The sequence below is a fragment of the Hibiscus syriacus genome, unplaced genomic scaffold (genome assembly GCF_006381635.1).
Source record: "Hibiscus syriacus cultivar Baekdansim isolate YM2019G1 unplaced genomic scaffold, ASM638163v2 tig00110371_pilon, whole genome shotgun sequence".
NCBI lineage: Eukaryota > Viridiplantae > Streptophyta > Magnoliopsida > Malvales > Malvaceae > Hibiscus > Hibiscus syriacus.
In genome coordinates, this window is record NW_024062708.1 from 140,217 (window position 1) to 159,245 (window position 19,029).

Below are 19,029 nucleotides of genomic sequence, written 5' to 3' on the forward strand. Positions count from 1 at the left end.
GAATTGGCAATTAAAACTTTGGTGGAAGCTTTTGCAGAAAATTGAAAGTAATTGCACAGCGATTTAGAGTGGTTTGACTTTCTCAACCAAAGTCTACGTCCACTACCTTAGCTATCCACACTAAGGATTTTCCAACAAATTCACTAATTTGTTTTTTCTTTTGAGGACAAAGAGTAACCTTACAACTCCCTCAAGAATTATACCCCAAATTCTTGAGCACACTCTTTTTCAAAGAGAAATACACAAATTTGCAAACTTACAAGGAAAACCTCACAAGGTAAGATGTTTGCACAATTCTAGAACAAGAAAAGAACACTAAAAAATAATTACAAATGAGCACAAATGGTGTTCTTGAAAGCAAAATGAATATTGAAAGGAAAATTGGCTTGATTTGCACAAACTTGGTGTTTGATGATTTCTCTCTTATGTTTCTCTATATTTCTTGTTGATCAAAGGCTTCAGAACTTGTTTAAATACTCCCTCAATTGATTCTGAACATTGGGGATGATTAGTGGAGTCAATGGAGCCGTTTAAGTGTGAAAACCATTAATACAACAACTTGGAGCGTGGGGGAATCGATACCCCTCATGGGGAATCGATTCCCTAAGTGTAAAATTCAAATATTTCGACCATTAAACAGGGGGGAATCGGTTCCCTCCGAGCATACTGGAATTCTCGGAGCCAAACCTATTCAGGGGGGAATCGGTTCCCTCTGAGCAATCTGGAATTGTTGGCTTTGAAACGGGTTTGAAATACTTTGTAAAATTGTTTTGAAATTATTTTAAGATTAAAACTTAATTTTACACTTGAGTAAGGATTAAAAATGACATTTGAAAGATTTAGAGTAATATTTTGATATTCGAATAATTATATCAAATATACTTAGAAAATCTTTTTGGAAAATCTTAAAATTCATTTCTCTTAATTTGTTATATCGAAATATCAAAATGTTTTCAACAATCTCCCCCTTTTTGATATAACAAAATATTTTAGTAATTTTAAGATTTTGAAATCAAGTTTTGAAATTACTCCCCCTTACTCTAACACTTCTCCCCTTTAAAAATCACTTTAATATTTCTCCCCCTTTTTGTTAAATCAAAAAGACCTTTAAAAGATTTTAAACAAGGTTTTGAAAAACAATTAGCCAATTGATAACTAAATATAGCGTAAGCTGCTAAGATCATAATCAAGAGAAAGATTAGCCATTAGTTCCATAATTCAATATTCATAAAGAATGTGAAATAGCAAAAATTGGTCATAATGCAACTAATATGTAAATGATGCAAAAATAAACATTAAGCTCAAAATGAAAGTTAAAACCAAACCAAATATATAAGCATGTAAGTTCAAATATCCAAAATAAAACAATCCATGAACATCAAAATGTTTCACAATTCAAAGTTTTGAGTCCGGGATGATAAATCCATTGGCCCGTTTCCTTATCCTTTTTCCATCTTGCTTTCTTCAAGGAAGTAAGATTGATTTGGTTTTGAAGAGGGATAGGAATATCAGAAGAGACCCTAAGACCGAGTTTGATAAACAAATTACTAAGGTGACAACCATAAGCCAATGTTTCTATATTCTTGGAAGGAATATTATTTATGGAAACTCACTAAAGATGATCTGTGGCAGATTAATCTTCTTTTTTATGTTGGATACAGTATATCCACCATATATCTATGTTCCTAAAGGAGGAGTACCTACCTCCGGATGGTCTAAACCACCAAGAGATCATATAATGAAGGAATCTATTACGATAAGTTCTTAGGGTAGTCTCACTATCCTTAGACTTATAGGGTGAATCCACAGTCTCTTTTTCATTAAACCTGAGTTATCTAGTCCGAAATGGGTATCGATTGTGCCGGAGTCAATAAAAATGAATTGTCCTAAAAGATATGATCAAATTCATATAGTTTCAGATCGACGCTCATTTTGGACACATACCACATTTTAATAGAAAAATACGGACTAATTGATGATAAACCAAAGGTTTGAGTTTAAAGAGTTTATCAAACTTCTAGGATTTAAGAGTAGGAAGATATTGGAAGTCCATATCTTCTATAGCTTGGATCGAAGGGATACGCTCTTCCCAGATTTTGTACGACTCAAAACAAGTATGGTACATATGGTATAGATCTTGTCCACAACCAGGTACGTTGAAACAAGAGTTCATAATAGTCATATTTGGGTTATTTGGATTGGGTGGAGGAATAAGAGGTTGATTTTGACTTGAGCTACTAGACAATGTCCTAGGTCGTTTAGGATTTTACATGGTTTAAGAATCAAAATAGAATATGTAACCTGCAAATTTAAACACATGTATGCAATATAATCAAACCCAAAACTCAAAAGAGTCCTCAATATTTCAAGTTTCTCTAAACCAAATACTAAAGGGCAATGTTTTGAAAAACTATTTGGAAAATAATGTTTGAAAATCATAATACGTATAGGTTTTATGAAAACAACATAATTGAATCAAAAACATCAATTAAAACAATAATTTTTAATTTTTTTAAATTAAAAGATAATTTTGAAAAATTGAGTGTTTTTGACGAAATTGGTTGTAAAATCATCATATAACCAATGCCCGATGTAATGTTCATCTTAGAACTAATCAAAACTAGTCCTAAGTTCAAAAATCAATGAAATAGAGGATTTTGAAATATTATCTTGAAAATTAGAATTTTATGAGAATGTGATGTTGTTTGCAAGAATTAGAAGTTGAAGAAAGATCTAATTCTGACTTGTATTTGATGATTTTGGAAAAAATGGAAATTTAGAGAGAAAGAGAGGATGAACGATGTTTAAGAAAGAAGAGAGGGTTTGAGCAAATATTGGGTTATGCCCGTGTTAAAACCAGAACCCCATGGGGGTATCGATTCCCCTAGGGGGAATTGGTTCCCATTCAAAGGGGGAATCGATTCACTTATGGGGGTATCAATTCCCTCTGCCAAATATTTAAAAAATATGTATTTTAAACATCCAGTAGTGCTAAAATAATTAATCCTAGTGGTATTGGCAACTCATATTTCGAAAATTAACTATGTTCAAACAATCAAATTTGTCATTAAACATCATTTGAACAAACAATTAATTTTGACTATAATCATAAACTCCCCCTAACTAATAACAAGAATGCAATCAAAAATACTATTTTAAGCATTTTTCATTTATTCTTAAAAGTGCTAAAAACTATTTTTAAACACTAAGTGAAGATAGGTCAGTTAAACCTAATTCTCTCCTAAGTGTCCAAAATATTTCCTTATCTAAAGGTTTTGTAAAGATATCGCTAATTGATGCAAAGTATCAACAAATTCTAGAACTACATCTTTCTTAGTGGCATGGTCTCTAATGAAGTGATGTCTTATTTCAATGTGCTTAGTTCTAGAGTGTTGGATGAGATTTTTAGTGAGACAAATAGCACTAGTATTGTCACACTTGATAGGAATGGTACCTACTTCAATTCCATAATCAAAAAGTTGTTGTTTCATCTATAAAACTTGTGCACAACAACTACCGGCTGAAATGTATTCGAATTCAGTGGTAGATAATGCAACACAATTTTGTTTCTTTGAAAACCAAGAAATCAACATATTTCCAAGGAATTGGCAAGTACCGGAGGTGCTTTTCCTATCTAATTTGTATCCTCCATAATCCGCATCAGAAAAGGCATGCAAGCTAAAGCTAGAGTCTCTAGGATACCAAAGTCCTAAGCTAGGAGTGTCCTTAAGGTATCTAAAGATTCTCTTAACAGCTAGTAAATGTGATTCCTTATGACATGATTGAAATCTAGCACATAAGCAAACACTAAACATAATGTCTGGTCTACTTGCAGTTAGATAGAGCAAAGAACCAATCATTGACCTATATAATTTAACATCCACACATTTACCTCCTTCATCCAAGTCAAGCTTTGTAGAAGAGCTCATTGGAGTGTCATGAGGTTTCCCATTTTTCAGTCCAAACTTCTTGAGCATATCTTTGACGTACTTAGCTTTATTGATGAAGATGCCATCTTTTCTTTGCTTGATTTGGAGTCCCAAGAAAAATGAGAGCTCCCCCATCATGCTCATTTTGAATTCGCTTTGCATTAGCTTAGAAAATTCTTGGCAAAGAACATCATTAGTAGAACCAAATATTATATCATCAACATAAATTTGAACTACTAATAAATTTTTACCTTTATGCTTTAAAAATAATGTAGTGTCAACCTTCCCTTTTGAAAAACCTTTTTCAATTAAAAAATTTGACAATCTTTCATACCAAGCTCTAGGAGCTTGTTTTAAACCATAAAGTGCTTTTGTCAATTTAAGAACATGATCCGAAAATTTTGAAATCTTCAAAACCTGGAGGTTGTTCCACATACACTTCTTCTTTTATAAAACCATTTAAAAATGCACTTTTAACATCCATTTGATATAGTTTAAATTCATGAAAACATGCAAATGCTAATAACATTCTAATTGCTTCCATCCTAGCTACGGGAGCGTATGTTTCATCATAGTATATGCCATCTTCTTGAGTATACCCTTGAGCAACAAGTATAGCCTTGTTTCTCACTATATTACCACTCTCATCAAGCTTATTCCTAAATACCCATCTAGTACCTACAGTAGATTTATTACTAGGCCTTTCAACTAATGTCCACACTTTACTTCTCTCAAATTGATTTAACTCTTCTTGGATAGCCATAATCCAATGTTCATCATTTAATGTTTCTTTAATATTCTTAGGCTCTATACATGAGATAAATGCGACATAATTACAAATATTTCTAAGAGAAGATCGAGTTGTTACCCCTTTGGATGGATCACCTATAATCTCACCATCCTTGACATAGTTGTACTCTCTTGGATAAGATACTTCCCTTTCTTCAATGGTTGGATTCTCAAGAGGATCATGAGTTTCCTCATCTTTCGTTTCTTCCTTTGATGATGATTCTCCAACGTCATGTCTAACGTCATTTGTATTTATAATATCTACATCATCATTCAAACAAGAATCCTTCCTCGGAAGGAGATTATCATCGAAAACAACATGTATAGACTCTTCTACAACCAAAGTTCTTTTATTAAATACTCGATAAGCTTTAGAATTTAAAGAATAACCCAGAAAAATTCCTTCATCACTTTTAGCATCAAATTTGTAAAGATTGTCTTTACCGTTGTTTAAAACAAAACACTTGCATCCAAAAGGATGAAAATAACTAATGTTAGGATTTTTATTTTTGAAAAGTTCATATGGAGTTTTCTTTAAAATAGGCCTAATCATTACTTGATTAATAACATAACAAGCGGTATTTGTGGCTTCCGCCCAAAAATATTTTGGCAAATTATTTTCACAAAGCATGGTTCTAGCCATTTCTTCTAAAGTTTGATTTTTCCTCTCAACAACTCCATTGTGTTGAGGGGTTCTAGGTGCTGAAAAATTATGGCTAATACCATTAGAATTACAAAACTCATTAAATCCAAGATTTTCAAATTCAGTGCCATGATCACTTCTAACACTAGTGATAGAGTAACCTTTTTCGTTTTGGATTACTTTTGAAAATGTGATGAAATTTTCTAATGCTTCATATTTAGTACTTAAGAATAGAAACCAAGTATATCTAGAATAGTCATCTACCAAGACAATTGCATATTGTTTTCCACACAAGCTAGTAGTCCTAGTTAGCCCAAAAAGATCTATATGGATCAATTGTAATACTCTACTAGTTGACACGTCATTAATGAATTTAAAAGAAACTCGCTTTTGTTTTCCTTTAGCACAAGCATCACAGATTTTATCATTATCAAATTTTAGTTTAGGCAGCCCTCGAACCAATTCTCCTTGAACTAACCATTGAAAAACACTCATACTAGCATGTCCTAGTCTCCTATGCCATAACCAACTATCATGCTCATCCTTAGCAACTAGGCATAAATTAGTCATATTGATAGAATCTAAATGCACCATGTAAATGTTTCCTATTCTATGACCAACAAGCATAATCAAAGTAGATGCAATGTCAATCAATTAAACACTTAATTTAAAATATAAGACATTGTATCTTTTGTCAAATTCATCTAATCAGATTATGCTTTAATCCATTCACATACAAAACATTATGCAATGTTGATAATCAAGATTAAGAGCACATGCATAATGTTTTTGAAAAAAATGTTATGCATTAAAACTTTATAATATTAAAAAAATGCATAATCATTAAGAAAAATTTAAGGTCAAAATTTTTGCAAAACCAAAGTTCCTGAAAAATCGATATCAATTGTTAAAGAGATATCAATTACATTTTAAAAACAATTTTGACCAAAAATTAATATGATGAACTAGAGTTTATAAAACATTACCAAAAATTATTAAGTTCGTCATACAATATTTTTCAACATACATGAGATAAAACATAATCATTTAGAATTAAAAACCTCATTCATGCATAAACTAAATGAGCAACCAAATAAAATAAAAACATTAAGTTTAGAGGTTACCCATTCCTTTTTCATGTGTGGCTAGAGCATCTTGAATATCATCATCTTCATCACCATTGCTCCCACACACCTACAAGAGACATTTAAGTAGATTTTGGTATCCAAATTGCTTTGGATCCTTGAACATTAGTTTCAATGCCTCTTCTTCCTTTTGGAACCCATACTTGTCTAATTTTAAATTGTTTTCCTTTCTTTAAAGGACAAGTATGTTCCTTATGACCATGATAATGACAATGTGAACATATTGTCATTATTGAACTAGATGAATTATTTAAAATGATCTCTTTTTCTTTTGTTAAACATTCAAGCTTAACTTTCAAATCGAAATTTTCTTTTTCAATACTTTCAAATTTCATTTTTGAAAGTTCTAAATCCTTCTTCAAGATTTCATTTTGATTTTCAAAATCCATTTTCGTTTCTAGAAGAAGTTTGTTTAATTTGAAAATTTCTTTTTCAAAGTTTTCAGATTTTATTTTTGAAAGCTCTAACTCCTTTCTCAACATTTCATTTTGATTTCCAAGTCTGTTTTAGCTTTCAAAAGAATATCATTTTAGCAATAAATTTAGAAATCAATTTATTGTATTTGGAGTTCATGGTCTCAAACTCCAAAAATAATTCATCATAAACATCTTGTAACTCATTAAAAGATTTTGAATTTAATCTATTTGAATTAGAAGATACCTTTGGCTCTGTGAGAGCTAATAGAGACATCACCTTTATTGGTTCTTCTTCTTCCTTGTCTCCATAGATCTCCTCAAGCTTATCCCACATCTCCTTGGCATTTGAACAAGAAGAAACTCCTTTATATACATTAGGATCAATTGCACAACACAACATGTGCATAGATTTTGTATTTTGTTGAGCTTTCTTCCGTTCTTGATCACTCCACTTCTTTGCCTTCTTTGTAGGAGAAGAATATCCTTTCTCGATCATCATCCAAGCTTCCATATCAAATGCTTGGATAAATATCATCATAAGCTTCTTCCAACGACGATAATTTGTCCCATTGAAGTGTGGAGGCACGTCAATTGGTCTGGATTCTTCTATGGAGAATGAACCAGAAGTGGACACCATCTTTATCGATTTAAATCTTCCTGGATCTACTCAAGAGACGGTTAAACCTTCAAATGAGTCAAGCTCTGATACCAATTATTGAGTTAATCGATTGACGAAATTGGCCAAGAGTGAGGTGAATTGGCAATTAAAAATTTGGTGGAAGCTTTTGCAGAAAAAAATAAAATTGCTGTCCCTTTTTCCCATATATATGGGGTAAGAGGGAGGTAAGATAGTAGGCTACCCCCAACACCAAGTTGAGAGCAGCTTCCGTAAGAGACCTCCGAATTATGAAATGCCCTCTGTGGGACTCGATCCCACGACCTCAAGGTTAAGAACCTTGTGCTCTACCAACTGAGCTGGATGGTTCGACTTTCTCAACCAAAGTCTACGTCCACTACCTTAGCTATCCACACTAAGGGTTTTCCAACAAATTCACTAATTTGTTCTTTCTTTTGAGGACAAAGAGTAACCTTACAACTCCCTCAAGAATTATACCCAAAATTCTTGAGCACACTCTTTTTCAAAGAGAAATACACATATTTGCAAACTTACAAGGAAAACCTCACAAGTTAAGATGTTTTCACAATTCTAGAACAAGAAAAGAACACTAAAAATAATTACAAATGAGCACAAATGGTGTTCTTGAAAGCAAAATGAATATTGAAAGGAAAATTGGCTTGATTTGCACAAACTTGGTATTTGATGCTTTCTCTCTTGTTTCTCTATATTTCTTGTTGATGAAAGGCTTCAGAACTTGTTTAAATACTCCCTCAATTGATTCTGAATGTTGGGGATGATTAGTGGAGTCAATGGAGCCGTTTAAGTATGAAAACCATTAATACAACAACTTGGAGCGTGGGGGGAATCGGTACCCCTCATGGGGAATCGGTTCCCTAAGTGTAAAATTCAAATATTTTGACCGTTAAACAGGGAGAATCGATACCCCTGGGGGAATCGGTTCCCTCCGAGCATACTGGAATTCTCGGAGCCAAACCTATTCAGGGGGAATCGGTACCCCCTTGGGGGGGAATCGGTTCCCTCTGAGCAATCTGGAATTTTTGGCTTTGAAACGGTTTGAAATACTTTGTAAAATTGTTTTGAAATTATTTTAAGATTAAAACTTAATTTTACACTTGAGTAAGGATCAAAAATGACATTTGAAAGATTTGGAGTAATATTTCGATATTCGAATAATTATATCGAATATACTTAGAAAATCTTTTTGAAAAATCTTAAAATTCATTTATCTTAATTTGTTATATCAAAATATCAAAATGTTTTCAACAGAATATATTCCCTACAAGTTACGATCTGCAAAAGCCAAAAGAAATAAACAATCTTTATTCAATTCAAGCCAAAAGTATATTGAAAAGTGAAAAGAGAGAAAAAAAATGGCTGACAACTTACAAGCATAGTAGCTTACAAAACAGAGGTAATTTAGTGGACGGTAAAACATCAAATACCCACATATCTTACCAAAAATCAATCTGGAAGGGGAAGAGCCAGAAAAACAAAGCTCTTGGATGAAAGTCTTCTGTCCGTCGAGCTTCACATCCAGTGAAGGAGTAGATCACGGCATCAAGCTTCCAGCTTCTATTTAAGAAGGTAAAACTAAAAAATAAATAATCTATAAGTGTTTTTGCTACTTAGTTTAGGAATAATTGTTTAGAAAATAGAAATATCATCTAACCAAAAAATGAGTAAAGCTTGAAGAAGAGTGAAATGGGTCGTGGGGGTGAAGAAGAGTAAACTGTGGAGTGGGGATAGGAAAAACCTAAAATAAGTGAAATGGGTTTGAGAAACTATCAAACTAATATAATGAATTTAAACAAAAAGAGTGGACAGCATGTTGTGTTTTTGCTTGGGCTTTCAGCAAAATAATCATCTGATGGAGTGACCAAGTGAGTATAAGGTGGGCCTTGTAATCTTCCTACACACATTTTGTATTTATCATTCTTTAATGCTGGCCTAGCCCGACTGCGAGCTAATCAACATTTCCCTCTAAACGATCCAGCTGTCTAGACATTCAAAGTTTCCAATAGCTAGCTCTTGTATTTGGTTTATCATTCTTTAATGTTGGTTTATCATTGGATTTTTAAAGTCTTGTATTTGATTAAACTATATTATATATATGTCAATTTTCGCTTAGAAAATATTTTAAAAATCATTAAAAATGATTTCTCATAATCACAATTATTTTTATTATGTTTAAGTTATGCAAAATTTAAAAAAAAATTCACGACCGTAACACCCGCAGTGAATGCAATAACATCTGTTATGTCCGCGAACGTTATTTGATACACTGGTTATAATAACAGAGAGAGAGAGATGTGGGGATTGGAGAACTCTTCGCTATGCCTTATACATGTTGTTTGGTAAAATTATAATTGAGTGACGAAAATGAAATTGTAGTTGTAATTAACTATTTGAGTGACTAAATATTAATTTATTCTTGAATTTTTAATGTTGTTAATGATTTGGGGAAAATTAGGTCATAATTTAGACTTAAGTAGAAAAAATGATTCGAAAAATATTTTAAGGAACAACTTGATATAAATGATATAGTTTAGTAGACAATAGTACATTTGAATCGCCATGAAAAAAAACTAACTCAGATTACAAACATTCACTTATGAAACTAGTATATAACATTGATTGTTGTTTTATAAGTTGTATATTATCACAACTATGTTACTGTGATGCATGTTGTGAGTGAATCGAACTTGACAAAATTGGGTGTTTATTGGAGCTAGAACAAAGATCCGACTTTATTCAAGAAGTAGTTGTCTGAGGAAAGTAGTGATGAGGAGAAATCATGCAAAATATAGGAGCTAAGTAAGAGACTTGTGGGCTTGACCTGGTTTAGAGTTTTTAGATTATTGCCACTTGAATGTTGGCGAAGGGTGTGATTTAATTGATTGAATATAGTGTGGATCTTATATTTTAGATGGTTTGTCATTGTAAAACCTTCTTCTATAGATTAATGGTGAATAATGAATATCTATCCAATCCATATTATAAGGTTTTAAATCATTGTCTAAAACAAGGATAGATTTATAGGAGAGTGACAAGTAATACAAATTTTAAATTATCATATGTTTTAAAATTTTAGGTAAATTATATAAATAGTCCCTGAAATTTTAGAACGTTTGCGTTGAACTTTTAATTCTTTTTCAATATAGTCCATGTCGTTACCTCCCGTTACTTGAATCTGACGTGGCAGTTACCTCATGTCAACCATCTCTTCTTCTTTTTCTTCTTCTTATTATTATTATTATTATTATATAAAGGAATCATCTTTGGACCAACAACATAATGTCATGATTGAACTCTAACCAAAATGTGAGTGCTTATTGATACTTCTAACCTACTCAAGTTCTTTTCCGAAATTCTTAACAACAATTTTACTAACCCGAGAATGTAACTGGTAATCAGATCTTCAAGGCACCCAAGAAGTTGTCACAAGATGATTTTCAGTTATTTATTCCTCCGTAGACCCAAAGGTCGTTCCTTTATTCCAATCAAAGAAAACCTAGAGTGATTAAACCCTTAAAACTCCATTCTTTCCTCCTAGTAAGTCGATGGTGTTGAAGCTTAAGGACTAATCTTATAAATACCCTAAATTATAGAGACTAAATATACAAGTTGGTTGAAAAGTGACATGGTAAAATTATATATTTAGTCCCTATACTTTAGGAAATTTACAAGATTAGTCCTTAAGCTTCAACTATAAATACCCTAACCCATTTAGCTTCAAAACCATCCAAAATCATTTTAGCTTTCTCCCAATACTAGAGAATTTAGAGAGTTTTTTTTAGAGTTGTTTTTTTTACCAAGAGAGAATTGTCATTGTTTTCTCCTTATTAGATCGAGAGAAGTTGTAATTCCTATTTTTCTCATAGTGAAATTCTTCTATATTTGCCCATGGTTTTTACCTTATATTATTTAGGGGGTTTCACGTAAAATTTGTCTTTTTATCTTTATTTTTATTTTCTTAAATTATCAGTTGCGATTTTGCTCTATTCGATAGTTGTATTCCGCAATAATTGGTATCAGAGCCAAATTTGAGTGTGTGATATCTACTTATTGTCTTATTGGTTGTCACCAAAAGGTAGATCCTCCAACATAGGAAGGTAAGAATGTATTACTCTTTCTTTGAAGGTTCCAAAGAACTATTAACGATGGTGAAATAGTAGGAGCTATCCGTAATATAAGCTATGGTAACGAAATTTGATATTGAAAAGTTCAATATGAGAAATTTCTTATTGTGAAAATTGAAGATGAAGGCCATCCTGAGGAAATATGGTTGTCTAACAGCTATCAGTGAAAGGCCAGTAGATTTCACAGATGACAACAAATGGATCGAAATGGACGGGAATGCTATGGCAAACTTTCATCTAACATTAGCATATGAAGTATTGTCAAGCGTCGAGGAGAAGAATACAACTAAGGAGATATGAGATCATCTCACCAAACTGTACGAGGCTAAATCGTTGCACAATAAAATTTTCCTTAAGAGGAAATTGTACACTCTCCGTATGCTAGAATCTACTTCAGTGACGGAGCACTTAAACACATTGAACACTTTATTTTCTCAGCTTACATCCTTAAGATGTACAATAGAATAACAAGAACGTGTTGAATTTCTACTTTAAAGTCTACCAGATTTGTATGATCAAATCATCATCAACTTGACCAAAAATAATATCACCAATCTAGTCTTCGATGACGTTGCAGCTATTGTTCTACAAGAAGAAAATCGGCGCAAGAACAAGGAAGAAAGATAAGTAAATCTGCAACAAGCAGAAGCGTTGACAACGATGAGAGGGAGATCAACAGAACGTGGCCAAAGAAGCAGTCACAAACATAGTAGATCAAAGTCGATAATCAAGAAGAATTTAAAGTGCTACAACTGTAGAAAGATGTGTCACTTGAAGAAGGATTGTTGGAATCTAGTTAAAAACTCCAATCCACAAGGCAATACCGCAAACACTTCAGATGATAGAGATATTCTATGTTGTGAAGCGTTAACCACCGTGGAAGGTAGAAAAAGATTTGCAGATATATGGCTCATTGATTCGGGAGAAACATATCACATGACCTCAAGAAGAGAATGGTTACATCGTTATGAACCTGTCTCAGGAGGATCTGTGTATAGTTGCAATGATCATGCTTAGAGATCATTGGCGTTGGAGCCATCAAATTGAAGATGTATGATGGAATAATTAAAGTTGTTTGAGATGTGCGGCACATGAAAGGCCTGAAGAAAAATTTATTATCCTATAGATTGTTGGATAATAATACAAGCAAGATTGAAACACGGAAAGGAATCATGAAGGTGTTCCGTGGAGCGCTTGTGGTGATGAAAGGCGAAAATATATCAACAAACTTGTACATGCTGAAGGGAGAGAATATATATATATATAACCATTAAATTGGAAATAAATAGTATCAATATTATAAATATTACAATTAAATTAAAAAAAAAATCGAACAACTTTACTCAAATTTTATAAACTTGAATGAGCATAAAATAAATCAAATCAAGTTTAAAAATATAAAATAAGACTCATTAACTCAAAATGATTCAAAATTTATTGTCTAACTCGGCTAGATCCTACACTCACCCTAAGTTTTGAATCTACTACAAGCTTTGGAAACGCTCCTGTTGGGCCTGAAGAGTTTAAGTCAAGCCCGAATGTTTGCAACCAAATTGAAACCCAAAACGTATAGAGGCCTACAATAACCTGGTTTGAACTAAATAATTTAGACCCCAAAAGAGTCACTGTAAACCCTAACGAGGAAGGGATACGACTTCAGCTTGACGGTCATTGGAATGAGAATTACGGAGGAAACCCTGATTCACACAGAATAAGCCAGTCCGTACTAGTTTAGGGATAAGAGAAGAAAGGTATGGTTTCAGGTATCTTAGTGACTGTATCTGGAATTTGAAACAGAGAAAGTGTGATTCTAAAAGATTTGAGTTGGAGGAACCGTTGGAATCGAGTTGCAACACCCATACCCCTTGAGTCCCCCCAAAACTCCTGGAATTGAGATTTACTAGTTTAGGGTTCATGGGCGAGCAAGTAGAGTCTTCTGGCGTCTTGGATAGAGTAAGTAGTTTGCCCGATCATATTCTTTGTCGAATTTTATCCCTCCTTCCCATCAAAGATATAGTTCGAACCTCAATTATTTCACTCAGGTGGAGGCATCTCTATGCTTCCTCAGTGTCTATCATTGATTTTAATGATGGTTTATCATGTCAACCCGTGCTTACTGAAAATGATAACAACTTTCTAAATTTTGTTGACAGATTCCTTTCTAACCCCAAGCAGTTAAGTTTAGAATGCTTTAGGGTGAATGACTATTGGGTGAGGAAGCATGGCATTCCACGGGATGAGAGTTATTTACGCCTTAATGGCTGGATATGCGCTGCACTGTGGTGTGGTGTTAAGGAAATTGATATTGAATTTGGATTTCTAGATGTTTTTACTTTACCAACTCTTATGTTTAATTGTCATTCAATGGTGACGTTGACATTGAATGAAGGTGATATGAAGGTTCCGTCTAACACTTGTTTGCCAAATCTGAAGACTATACATTTTGGGTGCTGCACATTTTGGGATAGTTGTTCAGTTCTTCGGTTAATTTCCAATTGCCATGTCCTGGAAAATTTGGAATTTATTTGTTGCGATTTTTTTTACATAAGTGAGCTCAATATCCGTAACCTTTCCCTTAAGTGGCTGGTTTTAGATTTTGCTGCGATGTATGTTGGATCTCAATCTCACAGAGATTTCAATGTCATCGGGATTGATACCCCAAATCTTGTTTATTTCAAATATGTTGATGCAACGGTTGAAGGCTATACGTTAAGTGACATGAAATCTCTAGAAAAAGCTGATATTGAAATCACTCTGTTAAATAGTGTGGATTATGAACGTGCAACAAATCTTCTCAAGGGAATTTTCAATGTACAGTGTCTTTGTTTAACCATTGAAGATTGTTCTAAAACGGTTAGTGAAGTTAGCAATATTAGAGTCTTTGTCTTGAATAACATGATCTTTTCATTTAACATTATATAATAGTTCTTGGTTTTTCATGTACAGTTTTTTCTGACGCCTCTTGAACCAGTTCTTGAATTTAACAACCTCGTTGACCTGGTAATTCGTAATTTTGATAATGATGATTGGGAAGGAACGTGGATTGTGGAGTATCTACATTGCACGCCTAATCTAAAGACGCTTACCCTGGAATTGGTTATGGTATGAAAGCTTCTCCAAGTATCATTTAAATTAGGGTGCACAAATTTTATTTACTTTTTAAAATTACTGTGAAAATCATTGCAGTTGACCATTTTAGTATCAAGTATTTCCATAATTGCAGAAAACTTAAGTACACCCTAAACCCTGTTACAAAGTAACTTTCCTTTTATCCCTTTCTTTTGTATGCTTAGGAAAGAACGTCAGCAGAAGGGTTCAGGTCATTGCCTACAACTGTGCCTTTGTGTTTGTTATTTCACATCAAGGAGATTGAAATCATATACTTTGACGGAGAGGAGAATATGTTTGAAATGATTAGCTATTTCTTGAAACATGCATCAGTTCTGGAGAAGCTTGTAATTGAAAATATTGGCCCGAGGGAGAAAGAAAAGTCGACTGTCATTGAAGAAGTATTGAGTTTACCGAAGAAATCAAAAAAATGTGTAATTGTGACTCCCTAATATTTCATTTTGTCCCGTCTATTTTGTTTTGTTTTAGAGACTTATTTTCTCGATTGGTTTGGTTTGTAAACACTTTTTGTTGTAAGTAGCAAATGCAATGTGATATTTTGTTGTAAGAACCTGATTTCAACTGATGAATTGGATCGCATGATAAATACTAACGAGGGAGGTATAAAGGCTTCAGCTGACGGAAATAGGGAGGGAATTACAGTTTACACAGAAGAAGAAGCGGGTAAGAGAGATGCGGTTTAAAGTAATGGGGAATGGAAGAACACAAACCACTGCTGCTTGAAGAAAGGTATGGTTTCAGATATATTGGCTACTGATAGTGGACACAGAAAAAGAGATTGGATGATTCTAAAAGACTTTAGTTGGAGGAACTGTTGAAATTAGATTGCAACGTCCATGGACCTTAAAGCACCCAAAGAAAAAAAAAGAACCCTCTGGAATCGGCTTTTTTTTTATTCATGGCCGAGCAAGTAGAGTTGTGGGTGGCTCTGGTAGAATAAGTAGTTTGACTGATCATATTCTTTGCCGTATTTTGTCCTTCCTTTCCCTTAAAGATGAAGTTCGAACAATTCTTTCACCCAGGTGGAGGTATTTTCTGCTTCATCAATTTCTCTCCTTGATTGTAATAGTTGCTTGTCGCTTATACCAGAGCTTAGTGAAAAGGACAACAACTTCATGAATTTTGTCAATGGATTCTTTTTCAAGAATTCCACAGGGTGAGAATTATTTACGCATTAATCGTTGGATATGTGCTGTGTTGTGGTGTGGCGTTAAGAAAATTGATATAAAATTGATGTTCAAGTATGGTTGCAATTTACCAAGTTTTCTGTTTACTTGCCAGACATTGAAATCGAGTATCAATTGTGTTCTGAAGGTCCCGTCTAATGTTTGTTTACCAAGTCTGAAGACTCTACGTTTGGCATGCTCTATAGTTCTTAGGTTAATTTCTAGTAGCAACTCTTCATTGTAAATTTCAAAATATAAGTTAGCTCAATATCCATAACCTTTCACTTAGGACATTGGTATTAAATTTAGTTTGGCTGTATGTCGGTCCTCCTAGAGATTTTATATCCATCAAGATTAATGCTCCAAATCTTGTTTATTTCAAATATGTTGATGGAGAGGCTGAAGGATTTACTTTAAGCGAAATGAAATATCTAGAAAGAGTGGAAATTTACATCACTCAAATGGTTGACGATGATCGTGAAACTGCAGCAAATCTTCTTCGGGGAGTTTGCAATGTACAGTCTCTTTATTTAGGCATTCAAGATGTCGGGGATATACAACTCTTCTTTTCGACATTATATAATAGTTCTTGGTTTCTAAAACAATACCTAAATCAAGTTTGAGTATTTCGTAGTTCACATTCAACTATTTCATGGGGAAAAAACCCTTAGTTCGAGTATACCCGCTCTAGGTCTTGTAATCATAGGATGTGTCAATATAGTTTTAGCATGATGAGCAGTATCATCTGAGCTATAATGAGAAAAAGTAGTAGCCTGGTAGGAGGAAATGCGGTTAAAATTAGAGCCTTGAGATGCTTGCCACCTGAATCTTTGTTTTTGTTGGCTGATCTAATTGATTGAATGTAGTGCGGATCTTAGATTTTAGATGGTGTGCTGTTTTATAACCTTATTTTGTAGTCTGCATGTGGTACCACTTAGCCCATTGCTTAGGTTGATAGAAGCAAAGGCCTCTCAAATACTGCTCTAAACATTGGTTGACTCTCTCTGTTTGACCATCTGTTTCTAGATGGTAAACAGTACTGAAAAGTGTCTTTGTTCCAAGCTGTTTCATTAATTCTCTCCAAAAAACACTTGTGAAGGTATTGTCTCTATCAGAAATGGCCATCTTAGGCTGGCCATGTAGCTTATACACATTGTCTAGGTATAGCTTAGCCACCTCTGTTGCAGAATAAGGGTGAGTGTAACACCCTCAACCCGTATCCGACCCGAATACGAGTTTGAGGTGTCACATTGACTTTTCAAACTTTGACTCTTGACAAAAATTCAAAGAAAAATTTAAAACTTTCATTAAAATAAAAACTGTGTATTTACATAAATTGACCAAAATCGACCAGAGCATATTCAGCTCAATCAATTAGTACATGCCAATTATATTCAGATTAACCATACACATTTAAATAATCTATTTTCTGATCTGAAACTTTGTAAGGAAAATGCTGACCTGTCTTGCTCCTCTTAGCTCTTTACTCTTCTCACTTCTGTAACCTACGTGTGAAACAATCACACGCTAAGCCGTTGACTTAGTGAGGCATAAAACATATAATAAAACTCTAACTCGTAATCATGCTTGAACAATTTCTACTAACATATCACATACAAGCATCATACCCACATATACATGTAATAATTCCTACTATGCACCTTTCATATATATATATATATATATATATATACATATCCACGCATACATATAATTATCTTCTTTCCTATCATTATCATATTATCACCTTTCATATTTCTATTCTCTTGTTTATATGATCAATTAAGCTCATATCATATATCTTATAGCATATACAATAATCACTAACACACATATATCATATACAGTACATTCCATGTTATCTCTTATTAGCCCATGTGCACCTGTGAGAATTGTAGATATGTGAGTCTATTGAGGTTGTGCACCACTATGCTGTCACCACAGCTCATATAAATGTCCCAAAAGACCTATCCAGAGGTCACAAAGACCCCGGTAACTATCCAGAGGTCATAAAGATCCTCAGTAACTGTCCAGAGGTCATAAAAATCCTCGGTAACTGTCCATAGGTCCCGAAGAACCTAGGTAAACTGTCCATATGTCTCGAAAGACATAGGTAAACCCTCGACTCTTGGCATGCCAACTATACCCCTAGCTCTCATGACACATAACATGGGCATTATCTTTTATATCCTTTTACATATTCATGTAACCATATCATATATTCATATAAGCTCATGGTTTCATTCACATATGCATGTAATCACGTAGTTCATGTCAATTCTCATATAAGTTTATATTCATATAAACATAGGATTCACCCTCATGTATCACATATACTTTCTCTTTCATATGGCTCATAACATTTCTCATGTGTTCATATGACATGTAAACCATTTTCATCTTATCATGTTATCACATAAACATATCATCTTACAATACATACAAAACACATCAATACCAATATTCACATATACCTATCATTTCATTATCCTTATTATTATTCTTATCATCACCATTAATCCCTTTTACTTACCATATTCATATCAATAACACATATACTCATGCACTCATATCAATCATAACAAATATATATACTTCTATGAATTCATGTTTTTCACTATTGGAAATAGACTTATCACAAGTCTTATTTTCCCTTGAACCTCATATACTAAAGAAGGTGCACTCACCTTAGCTTTGCTTTGATTCAATTATAATCCTTCAATTGATCCGGAACGGGATCACGTTCTATATCTACATCATCATACATAGATCTATATTAGTATTATAACTAACATACTATAATGGTTCACTCTTTAGACTAAGAGAAAAGGCAATTTCATCTTTTAATGAAGGTATGCATCGATGCACTACTGATGCATCGGTGCATAAAATGCATTCGATGTTTGTTTATTACTGGGATGCATCGATGCATGCCTTATGCATCGATGCACTAATTGCATTCGATGTTTCCTTATTAATGGGATGCATCGATGCACTACTTATGGATCGATGCACAAATTGCATTCGATGTAT

General features: G+C 33.5%; 1 protein-coding gene across 2 annotated transcripts; it reads left to right on the forward strand.

The window, feature by feature from the left end:
• The first annotated feature begins 13,348 nt into the window (after nucleotides 1-13,348).
• Nucleotides 13,349-15,688, forward strand: LOC120121341 (F-box/FBD/LRR-repeat protein At1g78750-like). 2 transcript variants are annotated; one of them, XM_039140725.1, is made up of 3 exons: nucleotides 13,349-14,554; nucleotides 14,648-14,803; nucleotides 14,995-15,688. In XM_039140725.1, exons 1-3 carry the CDS (start codon nucleotides 13,616-13,618, stop codon nucleotides 15,259-15,261), a joined length of 1,362 nt encoding a protein of 453 aa, XP_038996656.1. In that variant the 5' UTR covers nucleotides 13,349-13,615; the 3' UTR covers nucleotides 15,262-15,688. The 2 variants fall into 2 exon arrangements, with proteins under 2 accessions (XP_038996656.1, XP_038996657.1); XM_039140726.1 differs by having other exon boundaries at nucleotides 15,000-15,190.
• Nucleotides 15,689-19,029: the final 3,341 nt, after the last annotated feature.

Bases quoted from the DNA above. Each gene is read 5' to 3' on its own strand.
- LOC120121341 (XM_039140725.1), top strand. From the start codon at position 13,616: ATGGGCGAGCAAGTAGAGTCTTCTGGCGTCTTGGATAGAGTAAGTAGT. The intron at 14,555-14,647 runs GTTAGTGAAGTT...TTTCATGTACAG, and splicing joins TTGAAGATTGTTCTAAAACG to TTTTTTCTGACGCCTCTTGA. The intron at 14,804-14,994 runs GTATGAAAGCTT...TTGTATGCTTAG, and splicing joins TTACCCTGGAATTGGTTATG to GAAAGAACGTCAGCAGAAGG.